Raw genomic sequence first — 17,977 nt, forward strand, 5'->3', positions numbered from 1 at the left:
CAGAAGCAGGCCATTCAGCCCATCGAGCCTGCACCAACAATCCCATCCAGGCCCTATGGCCATAAGTCCACTTATTTATCATGATAACCCCCCCCGACAATCCATCTAATCTGCACTTCTTTGGACTGTGGGTGGGAATTGGAGCACCTGGAGGAAACCCACGCAGACACAGGGAGAATGTGCAAACTCTGCACAGACAGTGACTCGGGACTGGAATTGAACCTGGGTTCCTGGCGCAGTGAGGCTGCAGTGCTAACCAGTGTGCCACTGTGCTGCCAATCCCAGGAGGATATAGAGGCTTTGGAGAGGGTGCGGAAGATGTTTACCAGGATGCTGCCTGGATTAGAGAGTATGGGCTGTAAGGAGAGCTTGAACAAACGAGGGTTGTTTTCTCTGGAGTGGTGGAAGCTGAGGGGAGACCGGATAGAAGTCTATAAAATCATGAGAGGCACAGATAGGGTTGACAATCAGAATCATTTTCCCAGAGTTGAAATTTGGCATGTCAGCTATGACTCTCACTAATTTTTACAGATGCACCATAGAAAGCATTCTTTCTGGTTGTATCAGAGCTTGGTATGGGCTCCTGCTCTGACCAAGACCGCAAAGAACTACAAAAGGTCATGAATATAGCCCAATCCATCACGCAAACCAGCCTCCCATCCATTGATTCCATCTGCAAATCCACTCCCTCAGCAAAGCAGCCAGCATAATTAAGGACCCCATGCACTCTGGATATTTTATTTCCACCTTCTTCCATTGGGGAAAAGATACAAAAGTCTGAGGTCACGTACCAGCTGACTCAAGAACAGCTTCTTCCCTGCTGCCATCAGACTTTTGAATGGACCTACCTCGCATTAAGTTGATCTTTCTTTACATTAGCTATGACTGTAACACTACACTCTGCATTCTCTCCTTTCCTTCTCAATGAACAGTATGCTTTGTCTGTATAGCGCACAAGAAACAATACTTTTCACTGCGTACTAATACACGTGACAATAATAAATCAAACCAAATCAAATCAAAATGTCTAATATTAGGGGCATACACTTAAGGTGAGAGAGGGAAAGTTCAAAGGAGATGTGAGGAGCAAGTTTTTTTACACAGAGTGGTAGATGGCTGGAACTCGCTGCCAGAGGTGGTGGTGGTGGAGGCAGGTACGATAGGCGTGTTTAAGAGGCTTTTAGATAAGCAAATGAGCGTGCAAGGAAGAGAGAGATTTGGACCAAGGGCAGGCAGAAGGGATTAGTTTAATTTGGTGTCATGTTCGATACAATATTGTGGGCCGAAGGGCCTGTTCCTGTGCCGTTTCTGTTCAATGTTCTACGGTGCAGTCTCGACACTCGTCAATCTGTATCCTAGAACGCTGAGTCATGAGTGACGTGTTTCTGACCCAGAACCATTTCATTTGGAGCAACAATACACATAGCCACAGTATGAGTCACCCAGAGAAGGATGACCATCGATAAGAGAAACCTAAAAGAGTCTACGCTAAACTCAGACAGCTGGCTAACAAATACTTACCATCCGATGCAGTCGGATGAATTCCTGAGCATCTCCTTTAGCCCACGGAGGAAGTATCACATCTCCCAGAGTGGTCCCATCTTGCATGGAACCTGCAAAAGTGTTGGACACACAGTTGAAATATTAATAAGAACATAAGAACATAAGAAATAGGAGCAGGAGTAGGCCATCTAGCCCTTCGAGCCTGCCCCGCCATTCAATAAGATCATGGCTGATCCGTCGTGGCTCAGTTCCACATTCCCGCCCTCTCCCCATAACCCTTAATCCCCTCTCTTATCAAAAACCCATCAACCCGCGTCTTAAAAATATTGAGCAAGGCAGCCTCCACCACTTCAACGGGCAGAGAATTCCAGAGATTCACCACCCTTTGAGTGAAGAAGTTCCTCCTCAACTCCGTTCTAAACCGCCCCCCCTTTATCTTGAGCCTGTGCCCCTAGTCCTACTGTCCTTTCTGAGCGGGAAGAGTCTCTCCACCTCTATCCTATCCATCCCATTCATCATCTTATACGTCTCAATGAGATCTCCCCTCATTCTTCTAAACTCTAACGAGTACAAGCCTAGTTTATTCAGCCTCTCCTCATAGCTCAACCCCCTCAACTCCGGTATCAGCCTAGTAAACCTCCTCTGCACTCCCTCCAAGGCCAAAATATCCTTGCGTAAGTACGGCGCCCAAAACTGCACACAGTACTCCAGCTGCGGCCTCACCAATGCCCTATACAGCCGCAGCAAGACCTCCCTACTTTTATATTCAATCCCCAAGTCACTATTAATCTATACTGCAGGGTGGCATGGTAGCACAGTGGTTAGCACGGCTGCCTCACAGCACCAGGGTCCCGGGTTCGAATCCCGGCTTGGGTTACTGTCTGTGTGGAGTTTGCACATTCTCCTCGTGTCTGCATGAGTTTCCTCCGGGTGCTCCGGTTTCCTCCCACAGTCCGGAGATGTGCGGGTGAGGTGGATTGGCCATGTTAAATTGCCCCTCAGTGTCAGGGGGCCCAGCTAGGGATAAATGCATGGGGTTATGGGGATAGGGCTAGGTGGGATTGTGGTCGGTGCAGACTCGATGGGCCGAATGGCCTCCTTCTGCACTGTAGAATTCCATGATCATTAATGTGGGCAGATCATCCACAAAATGGGTAGGACAGGGTACTTTCTAAATGCCGTAAAGCTAGTAACAGCAGAGGTCCAAAGAGACTTGGCGGTCTATGTTCACAGATCATTAATGGGAGGTACAGCAAATGATCAAGAAAGCTAATGGTATGCTGGCAATATTGATTGGAGGACAGCAGTGTAGAAGTTAGGTTACAACTTCACAAAGCCCTGTTTCACCCATATCACTGTGGGTAATTCTAGCCACCAGACCCTCAGAAGGATATATTGACTTTGGAGGAGTGTTGTGCATATTAACCTGGATTCCAAGGATTGACGTCCAGGGAGAGATGACTAGACACGTACTCCCTGGGAAATAAAAGGTTGTGTTCTGAGTTTAAGTTTTAAGTTTATTTATTAGTGTCACACATAGGCTTAAGTTAACACAATGTGGAGATGCCAACATTGGATTGGAGTGGGCACAGTAAGAAGTCTCACAACACCAGGTTAAAGTCCAACAGATTTATTTGGAATCACAAGCTTTCGGAGTGCTGCTCTTTCATCAGGTGAGTGGATTAAGTTGCTACGAAAATTCTCTACACTCGTGTGTACTGAGGGAGGATTTAGCACGGCCAATATACCTAACCAGCATGTCTTTCGGACTGTGGGAGGAAAGTGGAGCACCAAGTGGAAACCCATGCAGACATGGGGAGAACGTGCAAACTCCACACAATCAGTGATCCAAGCCAGGAATTGAACCCTGTTCCCTGGCACTGAGAGGCAGCAGTGCTAACCATTGTGTCACCATGCAGTGTTAAGGAGAAGTAAATAGGGTAAATGGAGAAACTGTTACTGTTGGGGAATCGATAGGTTAAAGGTGGGTGCATGACACTAGGTCACAGGACAGCCATGATCTCAGTGAATGGCGGAAGTAGCCAAATGGCCTCCTCTGGTTCCTATATGGGCGGCGCAATGTTACTGCTGCCTCACAGCTCCAGGGAACTGGGTTCAATTCCCGGCTTGGTCACTGTCTGTGTGGAGTTTGTACTTTCTCCCCATGTCTGCATGGGTTTCCTCCGGTTTCTTCCCACCCTCCAAAGATGTGTAGGTTAGGTGGATTGGCCATGCTAACAATTGTCCCTTACTGTCCCAGGATGCATAGGTTAGAGGGATTAGCGGGGCAAATATGTGGGGTTACGGTGATAGGGCCTGGGTGGGATTGTTATCGGTGCAGGCTCGATGGGCCTCCTTCTGTACTGTAGTGTTTCTCTGGTTTCTATATTGCTTCCCTGAACTTATGCATATTCTTGACAAAACAGGAGTGAGACCTAACTCAAATGAGACACTTCTCATGCCAGATGAGCAGAGTTAACATTGAATGAACAATTAGCTAACTACAGGTTGCAAGAACAAACCCATCACCTTGATACATAGCAGCTTCTATATGGGTCGCAGACACACTGACCCCATCTCCAATCCAGGAAAAGGCTAACGTACTATTTGGATTTAATTCCACACTTTACCTCAGAGGAACAACCTCAAATAAGATTAGGATGTTAAGTTGACATTTCTGGAGCAGATCTTTGCATGATGGGAGCTTGGTCATGAACGATCATGTTTCTGATTGGTGGCCAATGTGATTCTAGGGCCAATAAATTAACGATTCAACTCAAATTAGACTCTCAAATCTTGGTACTTGCATCCCTTCCATTGTGAGTGGCACCTCATAAAACAGACCCCCTAATATAAAGCAGTTCGTGCACTGACAATATTCAGAATGGCATGAAGCGCACACAATATTTAAAACCTCACGTTAAAATAATCTCTCGATTGAAATAATTTTGATTGATAATAACATTTTTTGACCTAATTGTTAATGTTCTATTTAGTGAGTAAGTTCGCCAGACATCATGCCCGCTGAGCTTGGCAGTGCCCCTCTATATGCTGTGCCCGCCCTGGAAAATTCTCATCTGCAAACTTTTAAGAGTTACTGGAACTGAGTGAATTAAGTTGGACAATGGATTTCATTAAAAAAAGATTGGTTTGGTCCTTGGTCCTTATAAGGCAGGTGCATCTGCACACTATTAATCTCCCTTAGCTCCGTAACTGGCAAAAACCTTCCCAACTTTAAGGTTTTTAAAGTTTATTTATTAATGTTGCAAGTTGGCTTACATTAACACTGCAATGAAGTTACTGTGAAATTCCTCTAATCACCATACTCCGGCGCCTATTCAGGTACACTGAAGGACAATTTAGCACGGCCAAGCCACCTAACCAGCACGTCTTTCAGACTGTGGAAGGAAACCAGAGCACCCAGAGGAAACCCACGCAGACATGGGGAGAACATGCAGGCTCCACACAGTGATCCAAGCCAAGGACTGAAGCTGGGTCCCTGGCACTGTGAGGCAGTGGTGCCACTTTGCCACCCTATTGCCCTTAACTTCATAAATTCAGAACTGATTGCAGTCATACTCCTGGATCTCAAGTTCGATCTTCTAAAAAGCTTTGGGTCTCTCTACCTTTGATTCAAGTATACACAGAATGGTTAGTACTGCTGCCTCACAGCAGTGCTAGGGACCTGGGTTCAATTCCCGGCTTGGGTCACTGTCTGTGTGGAGTTTACACGTTCTCCCTGTATCTGCGTGGGTTTCCTCAGGGTGCTCCACTTTCCTCCCACAGTGCGAAAGATGTGCTGGTAGGCACATTGGCCATGCTAAATTCTCTCTCAGCATACCCAAACAGACGCCAGAGTGTGGTAACTAGGGGGTTTTCACTGTTACTTCAATGCAATGTTAATATAAACCTACTTGTGACACTAATAATAAACTTTAAATAAACTTTACTTTAAATACCACAAGATGGCGGGGGAGCTGTGTAAAGAGGAGAGATGCCTGGCCTACATTCTTCTTTCAGCCAATTCCATCAAATAAATATTAACTGGCCATTGATCACATTTGCTTTGTGTGTGCAATCTGGCCTGCAGCACAGAATAATTTGTTGAATATGGAGCACTTTGAGACGTCGTAAAAGGGATTTATCAGTTCAGCGCTCGATAAAGCCAAGCCTTTTTCACTTACGTACCAAATTCGAGACGGTTATGATTAAGCAGGAAATCTGGCAGGTAGAAGAATTCTGGGATCAGCTCTCGGACATCACTCATGTTGTCTCTGGACGATGACTCCCACTCTTTCTTGATGCTGAAAAACATCCTGTCTGCCACGTCAAAACATCCCCCCTGAGAGAAAAAAAATCAGCATTTCAACATCCTGTCTGCCACATTGAAAATTCCCTCCAAAAACATCCAGGGTGGGATTCTCCCAAACAAATACTAAATTCACATAAAAACTGGCGCAGTTCCCGCTGGTTGTTCCAGCATTTTCAAAATGAATCTCCCACACTCTGTGCATCACAGAGAGCCCTAGCATGAATTGCGCTGAAAATCTTTTGGGTGGGGCCTATTCCTGCTGGAGAGGCCGGCAGCCTGGCGCTGGGTGGGCCACTGCGCGTGCGCTGATCCGTCAGCGCTGAGATCGGCGCACGTGCAGTAGCCCCACACTGCCGACCTCCCGATCGCTGGCCAGCCCCGTGACCCCGCAACACCGTCCCTCCGATCCGTCCCTCCACGACTTGATCAGGGAAGGATCGGCAATTTCAGGCTGAGAGAGAGAAATTGGAGCGGGATGATGCGGGGGAGAAAATCTCTGAAAATTATGGGATGCTCTATTGGTGAGATGCTATTCATTGATTTCAATTTCTTCTTAATAATTGAGGGACGTGAGTATCGCTGGCTGGGCCAGCATTTATTGCCCATCCCTAGTTGCCCCTTGAGAAGGTGGTGGTGAGCTGCCTTCTTGAATCACTGCAGTCCATGTACTGTGGGTTGATCCACGATGCCTTAGGGAGGGAATTCCAGGATTTTGACCCAGTGACTGCGAAGGAATGGTGATATATTTCCAAGATGTGGAGATGCCGGCGTTGGACTGGGGTAAACATGGTAAGAAGTCTTACAACACCAGGTTAAAGTCCAACAGGTTTATTTGTAGTAGGAGGATAGGAGTTCGAACTCCCATCCACCCGACAAAGGAACAGCCAGTTCCAAAAGCTAGTGGCATTTGCTACAAATAAACCTGCTGGACTTTAACCTGGTGTTGTAAGACTTCTTCATATATTTCCAAGTCAGGATGGTGAGTGGCTTGGAGGGGAACTTGCAGGTGCTGGTGTTCCCATGTATCTGCTGCCCTTGTCCTTCTAGATGGAAGTGGTCGTGCGTTTGGAAGGTGCTGTCTAAGGATCTTTGGTGAATTGCTGCAGTGCATCTTGTAGATAGTACACACTGCTGCTACTGAGTGTCGGTGGTGGAGGGAGTTGATGTTTGTAGATGTGGTGCCAATCAAACAGGGCTGCTTTGTCCTGGACGGTGTCAAGCTTCTTGCGTGTTCTTGAAGCCACACCCACTGAGGCAAGTGGGGAGTATTCCATCTCATTCCTGCCTTGGAGATGATGGGAAGAAGTCTCACATCACCAGGTTAAAGTCCAACAGGTCTATTTGGCAGCACCAGTTTTCGGAGTCTCAGGCTCCTTTATCAGGTGAATTGATGAAGGAGCCTGAGACTCCGAAAGCTAGTGCTGTCAAATATATGTGTTGGACTTTAACCTGGTGTTGTGAGACTTCTTAATGTGCTTACCCAAGTCCAACACCGGCATCTCCACACCCTGGGGATGACAGATAGGCTTTGAGGAGTCAGGTGCTGAGTTACTCTCCACAGTATTCCCAGCCTCCGACCTGCTCTTGTGCTTCTGTCGTGAGTCCAGGTGATGGGCGAAGACATTGGAACTCATGGACGGTGGGACTGATTGTGGACTTTTTCACTCAATAACTACATTCAGCATTATTGTACAGTGTAACAGCCATAAGCCCACAATCTGTCGAACAAAATAGAGTAATTAGGCAACAGTGTCTGTTTTGTGATCACAACTAGGTCAATGTCACCAGAAGTGATTACCCCTGTCCATCGAGGTCATTAATCTTCCCAGTGCTACTGTTTAGATGTGAATATCAAATTCCATTCTAATCTATTACTAATACTCTTCCAGGTCTGTTCTCTGTTTCGCTCTGATGGCTGATTGTAACTTTCCCCGTTTGCTTTTTATTATATTTGAGCCTCTCTCTCTAATACCTCCAGGCCAGTTTTATTAAGTTTCACTGGCTACATTTTCAGCTCCTCCGAAACCAGGTTTTATTACATTTTATTGTCTCCTCAGTTCCTTCAGGCAGTCCTTATTTTTTTTTTAACTTTTGGTTGGGTTTTTACAGTTCTCCTTTAACTCTCCATGGCCGCAGTTAAGAACGCTTTGGATCGCTTGCTGAAGAACAATTTTGTCATCTTCTTAGACTTACAGCTGTTGCATTGATATGAAATCACGGCAGATTTTAAATCACCTAATGTACAAATTATCCCTGTAAAGATTGCACCATTCCCGGTTACTTATTGTACACAGTTTAGCACAATTGATAAAATGTTTATTGATTAAATTAAGGATCCCTTTGTAATCCATTGTATTCTATTTGCTTTCATTTTGTACTTTGTACCCTGGTTACAGTAAATACAAAAAGGGCACATTACATTTAATGCCATGTTATTGCTAAGTAACCAGTACTTATGTGCCATGTACTGCTGGGGAGGCGATGGCCTAGTGATATTATTGCTAGTCTGCTGATCGAAAAACTCAGCTAATGTTCTGGGGACCCGGATTCGAATCCTTCCACGGCAGGTGTTAGAATTTCAGTTCAATAAAAAGTATCTAGAATTAAGAATCTACTGGTGACCATTGTCAAAATTATCAGAAAAACCCTTCCGGTTCATTAATTCCTTCCTTGAGGGAAGGGAATCTGCCGTCCTTACCTGGCCTGGCCTACATGTGACTTCAGACCCACAGCAATGTGGTTGTCTCTCAACTGCCCCCTCAAACGACCCTCACCAAGGGCGACTAGGGATGGGCAATAAATACTGGCCAGCCATCGACACCCATGTCCCACGAATGAATAAAAAAAACTTCCCATCTGAACCCTGAAGTTATATTATCAGCTGTGACTTGGCTCACGTTCCAAGCCAGTGCACCAGAGTGACGGTGTAAGGGTTTGTAAACTGAAAGAAACTTTGGGGAGTTTTCTTCCTTGTTGGTAAGGGCTTGAAACATAAAAACACAGAAACTAGAAGCAGGAGTAGGCCATTCGGCCCTTCGAGCCTGCTCCACCATTCATTTTGATCATGGCTGATCATCAAATTCAATATCCTGATTCCTTCCTCCCTCCCTCCCCACGCCTTATCCCTTGATCCCTTTAGCCCCTAGAGCTGTATCCAATTTCTTCTTATAGATAGAATCATAGAACCTTACAGTGCAGAAAGAGGCCCTTCGGCCCATCGAGTCTGCACTGACCACAATCCCACCCAGGCCCTACCCCCATATCCCTACATATTTCACCCACTAACGTCTCTAACCTAAGCATCTCAGGACACCAAGGGACAATTTTACCATGGCCAATCAACTTAACTTGCACATCTTTGGACTGTGGGAGGAAACCGGAGCACCCGGAGGAAACCCACGCAGACACGAGGAGAATGTGCAAACTCCGCACAGACAGTGACCCGAGCCGGGAATCGAACCCAGGTCCCTGGAGCTGTGAAGCAGCAGTGCTAACCACTGTGTTACCGTTCTGCCTATCTTTGGACACTAAGGGCCAATTTACATGGTGAATCCACTTGATCTTCACATCTTGGGACAGTAAAGGGCATTTTAGCATGGCTAATGTCCCCTGATCTGCACATCTTGGGACTCTAAGGGGCAATTTAGCATGGCCAATCCATGTAACCTGCATATCTTCAGGCTGTGGGAGGAAACCCACGCAGACATGGGTAGAAGGTGCAAACTCCACACAGTTACCCAAGGCCAGAATCAAACCGGGGTCCCTGGTGCTGTCAGGCAGTAGCAAAATAACCGTGCCATCTATTCTGTCTCATTTTTATGCTTTCCTCTGGCCTCGTCTCCTCTCATTTCCCACACCCTCCTCCCCCACCAAATTCTTTCCGTAGACCATGCACAGAAAGTGGGCAGATCTCTGTGAAACTGAAGATGACCCATTCTCCTGAGATAATGTCTGCACATTGCTCCATCTAGTGGATACGTTCAGAATGTAATTCACAAACTAAATACCGAGTTTGGATAGATTCTCCTGAACAGTGACAATAATAGATATTGACTTTAATTGTATTGGCGAGAAGAGAGCTCCTTCATTATTCGGACGAAATTATACCAAGTTGAACATTTTAGCCTTAAATAGGAACAGAGAGCATTTTACAGGCAGCCTGTTGCTCACGTTTTAAAGTTTATGCTTTAAAGTTTATTTATTAGTGTCACAAGTAGGCTTACATTAACACTGCAATGAAGTTACTGTGAACATCCCCTAGTTGCCACACCCTGGCACCTGTTTGGATGCACTAGGGACAAATTAGCATGGCCAACACACCTAACCAGCACATCTTTCAGACTGGAAAAGGAAACCAGAGCACCCGGAGGAAACCCACGCAGATATGGGGGAGAATGTAGGTTCCCCACTGACGGGGTTCGATTCCCAGCTTGGGTCAATGTCTGTGTGGAGTTTGCACATTCTCCCCATGTCTGTGTGGGTTTCCTCCCACAGTCCAAAGATGTGCGGGTTAGGTGGATTGGCCATGGTAAATTGCTCCTTAGTGTCCAAGGGTGTGAAGGTCAGGTGGATTGGCCATGTTAAATTGACTCTAGTTTCAGAGATGTGGAGTGGGGGGGTTGGGGGGGGGGGAAGAGGTGGAATTAGCAGGGTAAATGTTTGGGGTTACAGGGATAGGTTGGATTGTAGACGCTGCAGGCTCGATGGGCCGAATGGCCTCCTTCTGCACTGTAGGGATTCTAAGGAGAGCGATCCAAGCCAGGAATCGAACCCGGGTCCCTGGCGCTGTGAGGCAGCAGTGCTAACCACTGCGACAACGCGACATTAATTTTTCCAACTAACTCTCGAGCACGGATGTACTTTTGCTACAAAGCGTTGATACGCAGCTGACACCAACACAGCACCAGAGACGTGGAATCTAATCTCGAAGTGTCAGTGGAGCTGATAGGATGAATTGGCACCCCGCATTCACCTGGTGATTAATGATTTTAATAGCCGGGTTTTCTTTTTTTTCCTCTCACATCTGCGGATACCACTCTTTAAGAGAATAAATACGGTGATTAAAGTTTAATAACCCTTCGCCAGCCCCCATGCCAACAATACTGCAACTCCCCTGCACCCCCCCCCCCACCCCCACCTTAATACGGTGGCACTGCCCAGGAAATGCTGAAGGAAAAGTGAATTGAATCAATTATTTGAACCCGTCACAAGTGAGGGAAAAGAATAATAAACACAGCTAAATCCCATTTACATCTTTGGTTAATATTTTTGAATTAAAAAGAATGGCTGCTAACAGATAATAATACCACAGGGATAAAATACCTGGATAGCAAACTGTTTTTTGCACAGTCCCCTCTCACTATCCCCTTCTCTTGATTGAAGTGGTTGATTCTGGAAGTGTTGTGTTCCCACAGGCCAGCTCTTGCCCTTGTCTGAGAATTCATTCTTCCTCCCTGAGCTAAGCCTGTATGAGTCGCAGCTGGCTATTTGGCTGCGTGGTGCATCGTGGCCGAGTCCAGTTCTGTTCTCGCGCCAAGACTGGTCCCTCCACGCTGGCGCTATAGTTAAGAAAGCCCATCAATACTTTCTCAGGAGGCTAAAGGATTTCGGCATGTCCACTCCGACTCTCATCCATTTTTACAGATGCACCATAGAAAGCATCCTTCCCAGATGTATCACAGCTTGGTATGGCTTCTGCTCTGACCATGGCCACAAGGAACTACAAAGGGTCATGAATGTAGCCCAGTCCATCACGCAAACCAGCCTCCCATCCATTGACTCCACCTACACATCCCACTGCCTCGACAAAGCAGCCAGCATAATTAAGGACCCCACGCACCCCGGACATTCTCTCTTCCACCTTCTTCCATCAGGAAAAAAGAATACAAAAATCTGAGGTCACGCACCAGCCAACTCAAGAACAGCTTCTTCCCTGCTGCCATCAGATTTTTGAATGGACCCAGCATATATTAAAGCTGATGTTTCTCTACACCTTAGCTTTGACTGTAACACTACTTTCTGCACCCTCTCCTCTCCTTCTCCCCCATGGAAGAAACATAGATACATAGAAAAACTACAGCACAATACAGGCCCTTTGGCCCACAAAGTTGTGCCGAACATGTCCCTACCTTCAAGATTGCTAGGCTTACCTGTAACCCTCTATCTTACTAAGTTCCATGTACTTATCTAAAAGTCTCTTAAAAGACCCTATCGAATCCACCTCCACCACTGTTGCCGGCAGCCCAGTCCATGCATCCACCACTCATGTACTCTACGAGTGGTATGTTTTGTCTATATAGCACACAAGAAGCAATACTTTTCATTGTATCCCAACACACATGACAATAATAAATCAAATCAAGTCTACACACATACACTTTTGAAACAGGACATTGGCCTTTGTGAGCTCAGGTGCAGAATATCAGAGCAGGGGGATAGGTCAGACTGTAACAGAGCACTAGTCAAGCTACAGCTGGCGTACTGTGATCAGTTCTAGTCAGCTTGTGATAGGAAAGATGGTGCAGAGGAGATTGGTGAGGATGTTGCCAGGTACACACTTCAGTTATGAGGAAAGATTGTAAAAGCTGGGGTTGTTTCATTGGGAATGGAGGAGACTGAGGCAAGACCTGATTGAAGTGTTTAAAATTATGAGGGGCTTTGGTAGGAAGGCCTCATCGTCTTGGTTGAGAGGTCCTTAACAAGATTTAGCGTAAGGGACAGGATGCTTAGACAGGAATTGAGGGGGGGGAGCTTACACCTAGAAGGCGAAGTCTGGAACTCACTACTTGAAAGGGTGGCAAAAAATACTTCTCAACACTTCCAACAAGTTGTTGGAAAGACAGAAAGTTCAGTAATCACAAGGCTAAAGACCAAGGCCAGTGAAGGTTCATCAGACTTGTTCTAGAATGGCAGCATGGTAGCACAGCTGCCTCAAAGCGCCAGAGACGTAGGTTCGATTCCCAGCTTGGGTCACTGTCTATGTGGAGTTTGTACGTTCTCCCCATGTCTGCACGGGATTCCTCCCACAATCTGAAAGCTGGTTAGATGTATTGGCTGTGCTAAATTCTCCCTTGGTGTACCCGAACAGGCGCCAGAGAGTGGCGACTAGGGGATTTTCACAGTAATTTCATTGCAGTGTTAACGTAAGCCTTATTTGTAACACTATTAAATAAACTTTAGATGGCGGGACTGTCTTATGAAGAGAGATTCTGGGCAAACTGGGCTAGTATTCTGTAGAGTTTCAAAGAACGAGACATGATCTCATCAAAACCTACAAAATACTTAAAGGAATAGATGGGTAGATATGGATAACATGTTTTCCCTTGGCTGGGGACTCTAAAACCAGGGGGCACAATTTCAAAATAAAGGCACTTAGAGGACCGAGATAAGGAGAAATTTCTTTATGCAGAGGGTTGTGAATCTTTGGAATTCTCTACCCAAGTGGAAGCTCAGACATTGAGTATGTTTAAAGCAGAGAGTGATAGATTCTAAACATCCAAGGACAAGGAAATATTTTTATTTTATTTTGTTAGTGTCAGAAGTAGGCTGACATTAACACTGCAGTGAAGTTACAGTGAAAATTCCCTAGTCATCACACTCTGGGGCCTGTTCGGGTACACTGAGGGAGAATTTAGCACGGCCAATGCACCTAGCCAGCATGTCTTTTGGTCTGTGGGAGGAAACTGCAGTACCCAGAGGAAACCCATGCAGACACAGGGAGAACATGCAGACTCCGCACAGAGTGGCCTTATAGAGGTCTATGAAAGGTCTATTCTATGGACCTTAAAGAGGTCTGTAAAATAATGAGGGGCATAGACAAGGTAGATAGTCAATATCTTTTCCCAAAGGTAGGGGAGTCTAAAACTGGAGGGCATAGATACAAAAGTGTCCAGAGGGGCAATTTTTTCACACAGAGGGTGGTGAATGTCTGGAAAATGCTGCCAGAGGTAATAGTAGAGGCAGGTACAATTTTATCTTTTAAGAAGCATTTAGGTGGTTACATGGGGACAATGGGTCCAGAGGGGTAGGGGCCAAATGTGGGCAATTGGGATTAGCTTAAGGGTTTGAAAAAAAGGGCGTCATGGACAAGTTGGGCCGAAGGGCCTGTTTTCATGCTGTAAACCTCTATGACTCTATGACACAAGCCTGGAATTGAACCCGGATCCCTGGTGATGTGAAGCAGCAGTGCTAATGACTGTGTCACTGTGTTGTCCACCTAGAATAAATCTGGTGAACCTTCATTGGCCTGGGTCTTTAGCCTTCTAGTTACAGTACTTTGTTTCTTTCCAACAATTTTAAATACTGAGAGTTTTTTTTGGGTAGTGAATTCCAGAGTCTGCCACCTTCCAATTCACCTAACCAGCATGTCTTTGGGACTGGGGGAGAAAACCAGAACACCTGGAGGAAACCCACGCAGACATGGGGAGAACGTCCAGATTCAGTACAGACAGTGACCCAAGCCGGGAATCGAATGCAGGTCCCTGGTGCTGTGAGTGCTAACCATTGTGCCACCATGCTCCGATGGTAGCTATGGGGATAGTGTGGAGGAACACGACATTGAAGTGGATGATCAGCCATGATCCTATTGGATCGATGGGCTGAATGGCCCACTCCAGCTCCTTCGAGCTGGAGTGGGATTAATCTGGATGGCTGCGGGTCAGCCAGTATTGACACAGTGGACTGAATGGCCTCCTTCCCCGCTGTAAATCTCTACGGGTGGGATTTTCCTGCCGCACCCTCTCCGAAACCGGAAAACCCACCCAAGGTGAATGGGCCTTTGCATGATCCGCCCCTTGTCCGCTACAATGGGAAAATCCCATGGGCATGGGAAAATCTGCCCCTGTGGTTGTAAGCATCGGAGTGGCACAAGCTACAAGGGGCTGAATGGTCTGTGTTGCAATGAATAGGAACTCAAAGTGACTATTTTGACCCTGCGCTGATCCTGAGATGCCCCAGTGGTCAGAAAAGCACAGCTGGCTCAAGGAGCGAAGGTGGAAACTTGACGGTGTAGGGAGCCGCCTCGGAACTCCATTGTTGTTTTAGATTAGGTTCCGAATTGCAGTGACACTCTCCCCATCTGCTAACACGTGGTGATTGATATATTTCATTAATACGACTTTTGGTTTGGGTACTGACAGCAGTCTCTTGGGAAAGACAATAATATCGGATAAAAGCATTACTGATATCAAATAAAAGAAAAGAAATATACATGCAAAATGTTGTTAGTTCGACAAATTGGGTTAAAGATATTACTTGAATAAAAAATAGGATCTGCACTGGCCTAATGCTTTATGTATCAACTAATCTCTTTACTGAGAGATTTGGTTTACAACCATCAAATATGCATCACATCTCACTAATAAAATCGACAACGCTTTATTATTTTTACATTCTATTGTCTTGGCCAGAGAACTCCAAATTTTCTTTTCTTTCGTACTTTGCATATATTTAACAGTTCTATAAAATATTCACGTTTTCTTACTGTATCATTTCTAGAAGTGTCAGCCCAGACACAATGCCGAGAAGAGGCAAAGGAATTATCTGCTTTGATTCCCAGCTTGGGTCACTGTCTGTGTGGAGCTTGCACATTCTCCCCGTGTCTGCCTGGGCTTCCTCCGGGTGCTCTGGTTTCCTCCCACAGTCCGAAAGGTGTGCTGGTTAGGTGGATTGGCCGTGACAAATTGTCCCATAGTTTCAGGCAGACTAGCTAGGATAATTGTATGGGATTATGGGTGGGATTGGCGTCAGTATGGACTTGATGGGCTGAATGGCCTCCATCTGCACTGTAGGATTCTATGATTGAAATGTGTTTCAGTATTTCAGTATTTTCAAACGTTCCAATCATTATGCCCGAAAACAATTAAAACCCTCCTACATTTGCTTATCTGACCTTTCATAGTTCATATTGCGGTGGCACAGTGGTTAACATTACTGCCTCACAGCACCTGGGACCCGGATTCAATTCCCAGTTTGGGTCGCTATCCATGTGGAGTCTGTATGTCCTCCCCCATATCTGCATGGGTTTCCTCCGGGTGCTCCGGTTTCCTCCCATATTCCAAAGATGTGTAGATTAAGTGGATTGGCCATTCCAAATTGTCCTTCAGTGTCCAGAGGGGAGTAGGAAAGATGGATTGGCTGTGCTAAATTGCCTCATCATATCCAAAGATGTGTAGATTAAATGGATTGGTAATGCTAAATTACCCCTTGGTGTCCCAAGATGTGTAGGTTAGGTGGATTGGCCATGGCAAATCACCCCTTAGTGTCCCAAGATGTGTATGTTAGGTGGATTGGCCATGCTAAGTCCAAAGATTGTAGGTTAGATGGATTTTCCATGCTAAATTGCTTCTTAGTGTCCAGAGATGTGCTGGTTAATACATGGGGTTATGGGGATAGGGTCTGGATGGAATGCTGTATTGACAGGAGTCAGTGTGGACTGGATGGGCCGAGTGGCCTGCTTCTGAACTGCAGATATTCAAATGATATTAGGCAATGGAAGTATTTCTAAACTGAATGTCAGCAGTGGCTCAGAGGTAGCCACCTCAATGAGCGTCATGGCCAAACCTTCACATCCCACCTTTGAAAGTTCAGCTCGTAAGCAAGGCTAAGACTTCAGCCCACTGTTGCATGAACACAGGAACAGACCAACCAGTCCCTTTGATCCTGTGTTGTCATTCATTGGAATCACAGCTGATATGGACATCAACTCCATACACCTGTCTTTGCTCCTGTTCCTGATACACCCACCTAGCAAACTGTTTTGAAAATTCCAACTGACCCACCATCTCCCTTTGGAGGGCAGAATTCTCAATTTTGACTACCATTTGTGTGAATTAATGTTTTCTGATTTCCTTTTCAACCATCTTTTACATATGTGCCCTCCCCATCAGATATGGGAGACAGTGATATGGTGGTGATATCACCAGACTAATAATCCAGATGTTACTGTTCTGGGGACACATGTTCAAATGGCAACTGGTGGAAATCAATTTCAATTAATAACATCTAGAATTGAAAACTTGGCCCTTGGTAATGGTGATCAAGAAATTATCCTCTATTGTAGCTAAAACCGATCTGGTTCACTAATGGGAAGGAAATCTGCCAACTTTACCCAGTCTGGCCTACATGTGACTCATAAAAACATAGAAACTAGAAGCAGGAATAGGCCATTTGGCCCTTTGAGCCTGCTCTGCCATTCATTATGATCATGGATGATCATCCAAGCCTCTATCCTGGTCCCTCCTTCCCATCCATTTCCTTTGATCCCCTCCACCCTGTGTTTTCCTTCTTGAAAACATACAATGTTCTGGCCTCAATTGCTTTCTGTGGTAGTGCTGCCTCAGAAAAGTAGCCAGCATAATTAAGGACCCTACGCATCCCGGACATTCTCTCTTCCACTTTCTTTCATCGGGAAAAGATACAAAACTCTGAGGACACATACCAACCAACTCAAGAACAGCTTCTTCCCAGACTTTTGAAAATGGACCTACCTCGCATTAAGTTGATCTTTCTCTACACCCTAGCTATGACTGTAACACTACATTCTGCACTCTCTCCTTTCCTTCACTATGAATGGTATGCTTTGTCTGTTTAGCACGCAAGAAACAATACTTTTTCACTGTATACCAATACATGTGACAATAATAAATCAAATCAAATCAAACTAATTCCACAGGCTTATTGGGTGAAGACATCTCTCCCCATCTCAGTCCAAAAAGGTTTACCCCATAATCTCCAACTGTAACTCCTGGTCCTGGACACTCCTGCCATCAGGAACATCCTTCCTGCATCTACCCTGTCTAGTCCGGTTCAAATTTTATAGGTTTCTATGATATATCCCTCATTCTTCTGAACTGCAGTGAATAGAATGGAACAATCTCTCCTTGGATGTCAGTCCTGTCATCCCAGAAAACAATCTGGTAAACATTTGCTGTATTCTCTCTAGAGCAAGAACAATGTTCCTCAGATAAGGAGAGCAAAACTGCACACAATATTCCAAGTGTGGCCTTAACAAGGCCCTGCATAATTGCATCAAAATATCCCTGCTCCTGGATACGAATCCTCTTCCTATGAAGGCCAACATATTATTTGTTCATGGGATGTGAGTGTTGCCGTCTGGGCCAGCATTTTTTGAGGGCATTTGAGAGTCAACCACACTGCTGTGGA

At 45.7% G+C, this 17,977-nt stretch overlaps 1 protein-coding gene across 1 annotated transcript in view; it reads right to left on the reverse strand.

The window, feature by feature from the left end:
* The window catches only part of wdfy4 (WDFY family member 4), a 262,215-nt gene that overhangs the window by 41,283 nt on the left and 202,955 nt on the right, over nucleotides 1-17,977 (reverse strand). Inside the window, exons 51-52 of the mRNA XM_080215932.1 lie at nucleotides 5,692-5,845; nucleotides 1,522-1,613 (exon numbers count right to left, since the gene is read on the reverse strand). Coding sequence (XP_080072058.1) covers nucleotides 1,522-1,613; nucleotides 5,692-5,845 — 246 coding nt within the window. The remainder of the gene's footprint in view (nucleotides 1-1,521; nucleotides 1,614-5,691; nucleotides 5,846-17,977) is intronic.

The sequence above is a fragment of the Carcharhinus amblyrhynchos genome, chromosome 31, assembly GCF_965287045.1.
Source record: "Carcharhinus amblyrhynchos chromosome 31, sCarAmb.v2.hapA, whole genome shotgun sequence".
Taxonomy (NCBI): domain Eukaryota; kingdom Metazoa; phylum Chordata; class Chondrichthyes; order Carcharhiniformes; family Carcharhinidae; genus Carcharhinus; species Carcharhinus amblyrhynchos.